This window comes from Panthera pardus, unplaced genomic scaffold (assembly GCF_024362965.1).
Source record: "Panthera pardus isolate Hobbes unplaced genomic scaffold, ASM2436296v1 HiC_scaffold_17, whole genome shotgun sequence".
Lineage (NCBI taxonomy): Eukaryota > Metazoa > Chordata > Mammalia > Carnivora > Felidae > Panthera > Panthera pardus.
In genome coordinates, this window is record NW_026526732.1 from 100,880,539 (window position 1) to 100,891,136 (window position 10,598).

Sequence of the window (10,598 nt, forward strand, 5' to 3'; positions counted from 1 at the left end):
CAAGAGTCAGATGCTTAACCGACTGAGCCACCCAGGCGCCCCACACAAAGAGCAGAGAAAATTAGGTAGACAGTATCTGATGTATCTCTATGTCAAGAAGGCAGCACTTGGATCTTGCAACAAGCATATGAGAGTTCAAAGTGGGAGGAGCCCTGCCTCCAAGTTCCTAAACTGTTACAATTTCAGCCCCATCCCCTTGTTTCCTCAGCCATAGGGATGATACTTAGTTTCTGCAGTAGCCACTTTCATGACACTGCATTGTCCCTTTGTTGCCTCTCAGTTCTCCAGTGTTGCATCCACACAACTCCTGAAACAGAATGCTACGGGCACCAGTGACAGTCACAACAAAGTTTATTACAATGAGAGGCAAGGCCGACCGATCGGGACCAACACTCTTGATAAGAGTGCGGCCCCAAACAGCCGGGGTACAGAGTTTTTATAACCAATCACATCGTTTTATCATCACCTGGGAATAGAACAAAAAAACAGTTTCCAGATGAGTTAGAAACAGTTGCCTAATGAGGTGTTTACTTTAGACTTTCTGCCTCTAAGTTGCAACCAGTGGATCTCCTTGACCCTGCCTCTGATGCTCTTTTCTTTGAACTTTTGTTTCCTTAATTGGTGAAGCCTAATTTACAAGGGTATGAGGCATAGTTTACAAGAGCAAAGCAAGGCTGTTATCTCTTAACCTTCAGTGTCAACACAAAGCTGTTATTTTTCAAGGTAAGCATTAGCTCTACACTACAATTTAACCCTTACATTTCCCCCTTTTCTTGTCAGTGAATCAATCCCTTGATTCATCATTAGGAACTAAGGGGATATAATTGGACCTAATCATCATAATTTTTATTTCACTAACTCGCTTCTTGACATATCGTACTAACCAGTTGATAATGCACGGGCCAATAGTTAACCCAAGAAGTAACAATAGCAGTGGCCCAGCTACGGCCGTAAGCAGTGATGTGAGCCAGGGGGACCAAGAGAATAAACTCTGATACCAATTATTGCTGGCTCCCCTGGCATGTTCCCTGGCCCTAAGATTATCCCTGACCAAACTGAGAGTGTCTCAGATTACTCCGGAATTGTTTGCATAAAAACAGCACGTTTCTCCGAGGGCCACGCAGAGGCCCCCTTCCTTCATGAAGAGTAAATCAAGCCCTCTTCTGTTTTGTAATACAACCTCGGCTAAAGAGTCTACTTGGTGTTCTAGCCGAGAAATTGAAGTTTCCAAGTAGCCTAGGTCTCGGTCCACTTGCTTGCTTACAGTTTTGAAATTTTGGTCCCCCACCAAGTCACACAAATCAAACAAACAAGCAAACAAACAAACAAGGCACAGTGGAAGAGGTATTAGATGCTATCACCTTCCCCGTGACAGTGTCCCTGAGTTCCCCTTGGTATGGCCAAAAAGATAGGGGATGCAATTTCATACAGTCCCCCACACTTATCACCATACAAACCCAGAAAATTATTATTATTCCCGCATCAGTCTTAGCTTTAAAGGCTCTTCTGGATGCCTTTGAACCTTCCATTGCTGTTTGTTATCTGGTTCTGTATCAGTCTGGGTTGTTCCCGCCTTCACGAAGTTTTTCTTAACCTGAGAGTGATGAATCCAGGTTTGGACACCATCTACCTTCACGGCTGTGGGCGTAGTCAGAATCACGGTGTGTGGTCCTTTCCAGCGCGGCTCCAGGGTTTTAGGCTCGTGCCTTTTTACCCAGACTAAGTCTCCTGGTTGAAAGGGGTGGGGAAGAACAGGAGGATGAGCGAAGGCTTCTCTCAAGGCCCTGGTTATTTCCTTCTGTACATGTTGCAGGGCCATGAGCGAAGCCAGCAAATGGTCCTGTTCCAACTGTTCCATTACATTGTCTCCTAGCCTCGGCAGGATAGGTGGAGGTCTGCCAAATAAAATTTCATAAGGGGAAAATCCCTTGACAAATGGAGTACAACGCGCTCGCAAAAGGGCCAAAGGCAGGACATCAACCCAATTTTCGCCTGTCTCAAGGGACAATTTGGTTAAGGTCTCTTTTAGGGTCCGATTCATCCTTTCTACTTGACCTGAGCTCTGGGGTCTATATGCACAATGTAATTTCCAATCTATTCCCAATGCCTGGGTCAGACCCTGGGACACCTGCGCCGTGAAGGCCGGGCCATTGTCCGATCCTATGCTCAGAGGCAGCCCGAATCTAGGGATTATTTCATTTAATAATTTCTTAACTGTCCCCTGAGCCGTTTCTGATTTAGTGGGGAACGCCTCGACCCACCCGGAGAAGGTGTCTACAAAAACAAGCAAGTATTTATAGCTGTATTTCCCTGGTTTAATCTCAGTAAAATCTACTTCCCAAAAGCGGCCTGGCTCAATTCCTCTATCTCTTTTAGCTTCTGAAACCTTCCTATTTGCACCCTGATTTACTTGGGCACAGCTTACACATCTTTCAACCACCTCTTCAATCTCTCTTCCCAGCCCTTGTGCCCTGAACTTTCTCCGCACTAATTCCGCCATCTTCGTTTTTCCCAGATGAGTCCCTTGGTGGAGCTGACCCACCATGCGCCGCCCGAGTGCCGCGGGTAAGAGGATCTTACCTTCAGGATCCTGAAACCACTTTTGTCCCGGCATCCTACTTCCCCCTTTTCTGGAAATACACTCCAAATCTTTAGGAGTGTAACTGGGCTCCAGTGGAAGCAGGGGCTCTGTCAAGATCGGTAGCTCCAAGGCACTTTCACTTTTAGTTAGGGCAGCTTCTCGGGCTGCTGCATCAACCAGGAGGTTTCCGACTGCCTCTAGGGAGTTGCCTTTTTGATGTCCCGGGCAGTGAATGATTGCCAGCCTCGCAGGTTCCCAGATGGCTGCTAGAAGATCTAAAATTTCAGCTTTATTTTTGATGGCCTTGCCTTCTGTTGTGAGGAGACCACGCTCTTGATAAATGGATCCGTGTACATGCGCGGTTGCAAAAGCATAGCGGCTGTCCGTATAAATGTTAACTGACTTGTTTCTTCCAAGTTTTAGGGCTTTTGTTAGTGCGATGAGCTCTGCGCGTTGGGCTGAAGTTCCTGCGGGAAGGGTCTGTTGCCATAAAACTTCACGGTCTGTCGTCACCGCAGCACCGGCATACCTTTGCCCTTGAAACACAAAACTACTGCCGTCTGAAAACATGCTGATATCAGGGTCATGTAAAGGAATGTCCGTAAGATCAGAGCGGAGGGACGAGATCGTTGCCAAGGTTTCTGGGCAAGAGTGTAGAGGGGGATTTTGTCCTTCAGGCAGCAAAGTGGCTGGGTTTAAGGTTGTGGGAGCACAAAAACGTATTCGGGGCTGGTCGAGTAGCAATGCTTGATATTGGGTAATCCGAGCATTTGACAGCCATCGCTCTGGGGGAGCCCGCAGTAAAGTTTCCACTTCATGGGGCCCCGTGACAGACAATGCTTGCCCTAAGGTTAGTTTGTCTGCATCTTTAATTAGAAGCGCAGTGGCGGCAATTTGTCGAATGCATGGGGGCCACCCGGAAGCAACTGGATCCAGCCGTTTTGATAAATAAGCCACTGGTCAGCGCCAAGGTCCTAGGCGCTGTGTCAGAACTCCCTTGGCTACCCCCCCCCCTTTTTTCGGCTACAAACAAATGGAATGGCTTGATGGGATCTGGCAGGGCCAAGGCTGGTGGGGTCATGAGAGCATCTCGTAAGGCTTGGAAGGCTTTAGTTTGAGTCTCTCCCCACATGAAGGATTCTGGAGACCCTTTGAGGGTGGCATACAAAGGGGCTGCCAGTTCAGCAAAGCCAGGTATCCATAGTCTGCAGTAGCCTGCCGCCCCAAGGAACTCGCGGACTTGTTTGCGAGTTTTAGGCTGAGGAATATCGAGTATAGCCCGAATTCTTTGTTCACCAAGATAGCGCTTACCTTTTTTAAGGTTGTAACCTAGATAGGTCACTGCAGTACGACAGACCTGTGCTTTTCTGGCTGACACTCGGTACCCCAGTTTTTGTAGAAGACTCAAGAGTCCTTTGGTGGCATTCAGGCATTCTAAATGAGAAGGGGCTGCCAACAAGATATCATCAACATATTGCAATAGAGTTACTTGTGGGTTGGAGATCCGAAATGGCTCTAAATTTGGTGCAGGGCTTCATTAAAAAGAGTAGGAGAATTTTTAAATCCCTGGGGGAGTCGCGTCCAGGTGAGCTGTCCGGCTTTTCCCTCTTCAGGATCAGTCCATTCAAATGCAAATAGTGGCTGGCTTTGTGGGGCCAGCGGGATGGCAAAGAAGGCATCTTTTAAGTCCAGAACTGTATAATACACCTGAGAAGGGGGAAGCAGACTAAGGAGAGTATAAGGGTTGGGTACAGTGGGATGAATTTCCATTACCCTGGCGTTTACTGCTCTTAGGTCTTGAACTGGCCAGAAATCAGATGAGTTAGGCTTCTGGACAGGAAGAAGTGGAGTATTCCATGGCAACTTGCATGGGATCAAAATGCCAGAGTCACGCAAATGCTTGATGTGAATAGCGATTCCCCGCCTAGCCTCCCGGGACATGGGATATTGTTTTACTCTTACCAGAAGCGTGGATGCCTTAAGTTCCACTGTTATGGGAGCTTGATGAATTGCCAGCCCAGGTGGATTGGTTTCAGCCCATACCTGGGGAAAATCCGCCTGGAGGCTTTTAAGGAGGGGATCAACTGCATGGACATTTTCATTAGGCACTGGAGTGAGCAGGCCCTCTTCCCCAAGTGGCACAGTCACCATTACTGTTGTTGGGCCATCCTGGCCGACTTTAATATGCATACCCCCTTCAGTGAATTTCAAAGAAGCCGTTAGTTTATGCAGTAGGTCTCTACCTAGTAATCCAGGGTAGGGGCATTCAGGCATGATTAGGAAAGAATGTGTAACAGTTTTATGGCCTAAATCTACTTGGCGGTCAGTGGTCCATTTACAAGTCTGGGACCCAGTTCCTCCTTGCACCAGGGTTGCCTCTTGCCTGGTGGGGCCAGGATCTTGTTTTAGAACTGAAAATGTTGCCCCAGTGTCCACCAAGAAGGTCTTAGGTTGGCCCCCTATATTAACAGTAACCAACGGCTCAGAAGAGGCCACCGAGCCGCGGCCCTGTCAGTCGAAATTGACTCCCATCACAGATACCTGGGGTGGCCGAGTTTTGCGTTGGGCTAAGTTGGGGCAATCCTTTTTCCAGTGTCCCTCTTGTTTGCAATATGCACACTGATATTTTCCTAGTGACACTTTAACCCTTTGTTTATCTTTTTTCTTTTGTTCAGACCAGAATTCTTTGGGCGTTCTGGGTCCTCTTCCCTCATGGGCATCCAGGACGGCTGCCACCACCCTGCTTAATTTTTTTGTCTGTCTTTCTTCCTGAGAATCCCTATTGTTGAAAACCTTTTGGGCTATTTCAACTAACTCAGATAAATTTTTTCCTTCAAACCCATCTAATTTTTGTAACTTTTTCCGAATGTCTGGGGCTGCCTGTGAGACAAAAGCCAGATTTAATGCCCTTCTATTTTCAGGTGCCTCGGGGTCAATAGGGGTAAAGGTGCGGTAAGCCTCCATGAGCCTTTCTAAGAAGGCTGAGGGGCTTTCCTCAGCTCCCTGAATTACTTCTGTTACCTTAGACATGTTTGTGGGCCGGCGGGCGGCCGCTCGGAGACCTCCCAGTAGAGTCTGGCGAAATAGGGTTAATGATCGCCTACCGTGAGGAGTGTTTGGGTCCCAATTCTCAGGATGCGAGGAAGGAAAAACTTCCTCCAGCACAGCAGGATCCTCGGTGGGTTGCCCGTTTGGCCCCATCACTAATTTCTGGGCCTCACGACGGATCTTATCTTGCTCCTCAGTGGTGAAGAGAACCTGCAAGAGCTGCTGGCAGTCATCCCAGGTTGGCTGATGGGTCACAAATATGGTTTCAAGAAGAGAAATTAAGGTTTGGGGTTTCTCTGAGAATGAGGGGTTTTGAAACTTCCAATTATAAAGGTCGCTAGTGGAGAAGGGTACATAAGTCATAAAGGGTCGGACTTCACCCTGCAGGGGTGGCCCTGGACGAAGGGGTAGGGCAGGGGGAGGGGGATGAAAGGGAGTCCCTGACCGGGTATGAGATGGGCTCAGGGGAGTGTCCTGACTTGGGCTTGCCTCCTGATCTGAAGCATCCTGACTTGTATTTTTTGAGCGAGAACTATAGGGTGGCGGGCGGTAAGTTTCTTCTTCTTCCTCTGGTGCAGGTGATAGAGGGGGCAGCCGCTTAGTCCCGTCAAGATTCTTATTTCGAGCTCCAGATGGGCTGCCTTTGAGTGGTAAAGCCTGTACTTTAGGGAGGCAAGGGGAAAGGGGAAGGAGAAGTTTTAACCAATCAGGAGGGTTTTCGATGAGGGTCCTCCATGCCCCAATATATGGGATTTGGTCTACGTGCCTAGAAAAGACAATATCATGAACCTTATATATCAATGTAAGGTCAAAGGTCCCCTGTGGAGGCCATTCCACTTGAAAGCTGGTCCATTCTACCTCGCAGAGGGTTCGAAGGACTGGCTTCTTAACGTGGAGGCCGAAAACTGAGGCAGCTCTCCTATAGTCCTGGAAATGGGTTAGTATGAGACTCAGAGGGGTGGGGATACTCTGATTTTGACCCATGACAAAGATAGGCAGAACTGACAAGGACGCACAGACACTCAACAGGAAGAAGACAATTAAGACATGAAGAAAACACAAATTTGAGATCTCTAGGCCAGTAGGCCGTGGCAGCCACCTGAAAATAGGATCCTTCTTGACAAAAACCAAACCAAATGGGGTCCACCAGCGTCCCGGTAGGATCCCTGACTCTGGGTCTATAGCCGCGTCCAGCAGACCCTCCTGAGTCATCCAAATGGCGCACCCCAAGAATTCCTTACCTCTCCCAATCCCGAGCTTCTTCCCAGGGGTCGGCGGAGCAATCCGCAGAAAGGGCCCTGTTTCAGACCTTTAACTTTCCCGCGGAACAATCCAAGGAAAGGGCCCTGTTTCAGACCTTTAACTTTCCCGGCCAATGCACCAAATGTTGCATCCACACGACTCCTGAAACAGAATGCTACGGGCACCAGTGACAGTCACAACAAAGTTTATTACAATGAGAGGCAAGGCCGACCGATCGGGACCAACACTCTTGATAAGAGTGCGGCCCCAAACAGCCGGGGTACAGAGTTTTTATAACCCATCACATCGTTTTATCATCACCTGGGAACAGAACAAAGAAACAGTTTCCAGATGAGTTAGAAACAGTTGCCTAATGAGGTGTTTACTTTAGACTTTCTGCCTCTAAGTTGCAACCAGTGGATCTCCTTGACCCTGCCTCTGATGCTCTTTTCTTTGAACTTTTGTTTCCTTAATTGGTGAAGCCTAATTTACAAGGGTATGAGGCATAGTTTACAAGAGCAAAGCAAGGCTGTTATCTCTTAACCTTCAGTGTCAACACAAAGCTGTTATTTTTCAAGGTAAGCATTAGCTCTACACTACAATTTAACCCTTACACCAGGACCTAGTTAACTTCTTTGGAACTAGGTATGGTTAAAGGAACTAAAGTAACTGGTATGGTTCTGTCTCCCAGCTGGACCCCAACTGATGTAATTAGGGAGCAGAGAATGTCCTTACAGTGAAACCTGGTGGCAGCAGCAGAAAAGCCAGGATGCTCTCGCCATGGATCCAGTCCAGAGAACTAGCTCAACTTAAGGTGTTAAGTGGGAAAAGTGCCAGCTTTGCTGTTTCCCTTCCGAGGAAGGGTCAGACAGCTGGACAGAGAGGGAGGGAAGAATAGGGACAGAGAGTGGGGTTTAAATCAAACCATTGCTCTCTCAAGTTGTTGTTGTTAAATGCAAAGATTCCCTGAAGGACTGAAACATTCAGCCCAAAACCAAGAGCTATCACCCAGATGGGAGGTCACCGGGATTCTGACTGGGAGAAGGGAGGGAAAGGATGGAAGATTCACACAGAGAGTGGTGTGCCATAATGTGTGGACAGTGCATGGAGGCACATTTCAAGGAGTGCTTTGAATTCCAGGTTGAGATTAGATATTACTGTCTTATAAGCAAAGAGGAGTAATGGAAAGGTTTAAACAGAGCGTTATGACTCCAGGAAAACAATCAGGAAGTGCATGTGGGGTAGGTAAGAAGGGTCCATCTGATCAACGTTACTCATCGTCAGGCAAATGCAAATCAAAACCACAATGAGATATCACCTCATACCCGTCAGAATGAAACAAAAGGTGTTTTTTAATCAAACAACACAAGAAATAACACAAGAAACCAAAAGTGTTTTTAATTCAAAAAATTAAAAGTAGAATGGCCCTGTGATCTGGTAATTGCCCTACTGGGTATTTACCCAAGGAATACAAAAACACTAATTTGAAGAAATACATGCACTCCTAGGTTTATTGCAGCATTATTTACAGTAGCCAAGATATGGGAACAGCCCAAGTGTCCACTGACAGATGAATGGATAAAGAAGAAGAGGTGGTGTATATACATATATCTATATTTAAATCTATAGATATGCAATGGAATATTACTCAGCCATAAAAAAGAACAGGATCTTGTCATTTGCAACAACATAGATGGATCTAGAGAGTATAATGCTAAGCAAAATAAGCCAGCCAGAGAAAGACAAATACCATATGGTTTCACTCATATATAGAATGCAAGAGACAAAACAAATGAACAAAGGGAAAAAGAGACAAACCACAAAACAGGCTCTTAACTATAGAGAAAAAACTGGGAGGTGGGGGAGGGGAGAATACAGGAAATAGGTGATGGAGATTAAAGAGTACACTTATCACGATGACCATTGGGTGATGTATGGAATTGCTGAGTCACTATATTGTACACGTGAGACAAATAGAACACTGTATGTTAGTTATGCTGGAATTAAAATAAAAAAAACCTTAATTACAAAAATGGAGGGCCCATCCGAGGGCTGAGTTACCACCTAGGACCTTACTATGATGGTTCAGAGGGAAAGAGAGTCTAATTCATGGAGTGGCTATAGGAATGGAGAGTAAGTGATGAGAAAGGGGCATTCCTGGCCAGAAAGAAAGTTTCTGTGTCTGTACTTTGTTGTATCTCCCAGATTACACAACCTCAAGTCTTGCACTGTACACATTTTTGTGTGAATAAATGCATAAATATTTCTTTTATATCAGTCTCTAAAATATTTTAGTAGTATTTGATTACTTACTCTCATTTTGTAGCAGCTTAAGAGTTTAAAGAATATTTAGTTGCTACCATCAGGGACAGTAAATAATGCAACTTTCCTTTGTATATTTTAAGGTGGAACTCTGATGTATGAACAATAGGGACAGAGAGTGGAGTTTAAATCAAACCATTGCTCTCTCAAGTTGTTGTTAAATGCAAAGATTCCGTGGTCAAAATTCCATGGTCGAAATTGATGGAATGAATCTGGTAGAGACCAGAGCTATCCTAAGATACTTAGCTGCAAAATATGACTTGTATGGAAGGAACATACAGGAACAAGCCTGGTAACAACAATCACTTCTTACTTAAAACAAACAAACAAACAAAAAGAATATCTAACCTTTAGGCATGTTAGCAATCGTAATAGATGCTAGATTAATCATAATAGACGATAGATTAACTGAAAATTCTTTTCTTATTTTTTAACTTCATATTATGGGAAAACTAACACACATCAAAGGAAAGAGAATGGTAAAATAAACCCTATTTACACAATGGTTACTTTCAACAATGATCAATTCATGGCCAATTACACAGTTTATTTCATTTTCTGATTCTTTATCTAGTACAAAAGCAAGGACAAGAACCAGTGAGGGAAATGGGACTCTTTCTCATGAAATCTGTTGTTTGCCTCCACTAGGTGGGAGTAAAGCACAGGGTAAAACACAAGAACGAACAGATTTGGGGCATGAATGTGAAATTGATTCCAGAAGTATCTTTTGGAAACCACCTCGCTAGTCTCCGGCACACCAGATAGCTTCCCAGTCTCCTAGACAGTCTAAATTCTCACGTACACACACCAGTCCTTTTGCAATGGGCAACCTGGTCTACAAACCAGCACAACAGTCTTGTCTTAATCTGGATTTTATTTTGTTTTGTTTTATTTTATTGTATTGTATTTTATTTTATTTTATTTTTATTTTGTTTTGTTTTGTTTTATTATTTTTTATCTGGATTTTAAAATAGCAACCCTAAATTGTAAATTATTGCACGGAATTAGAAAACCATTAGTTGGTAAACAACAAACAGTCCATTTTTACCAAATGTGGTGTGTTTTAAATAAATTTCTCATCGTTTTATTCACAGAATGCATTTATTTTCAGAAGCTTAGCTTTAAACTTTTTAGTGCAGTAAGATTTTTGAAATGCATCTTGTATTTTTAAATCTTAAAATAAGTTTTCTCTTGCTTTCTAGCAGATTCTAACTGCCAAATTTCTGCTGATTACATCCCTGCAGTGTATTTTAACACATTCTTCTGTCTCAGTATTTCCTGGCAATTAGTTGTTAGATATTGAGGTTTTATCAGACTCAAATACTAGTGGTTTTTGCAAGGCTATTTCATAAGTATTGGTGCATTCCCTTATCAGGAAGCAAAAAAAAAAAAAAAAAAAATGTCT

The 10,598-nt window shown here is 44.7% G+C and overlaps 1 protein-coding gene across 1 annotated transcript; it reads right to left on the bottom strand.

The window, feature by feature from the left end:
• Positions 1-294: 294 nt before the first annotated feature.
• LOC109271751 (uncharacterized) lies at positions 295-3,151 on the bottom strand. The gene is made up of 2 exons (XM_019457404.2): positions 2,581-3,151; positions 295-1,728 (listed from the first exon to the last, which is right to left on the bottom strand). The coding sequence occupies exons 1-2, from the start codon at positions 3,149-3,151 to the stop codon at positions 1,472-1,474; spliced, it is 828 nt and encodes a 275-aa protein (XP_019312949.2). The 3' UTR covers positions 295-1,471.
• Between the last annotated feature and the right edge of the window lie 7,447 nt (positions 3,152-10,598).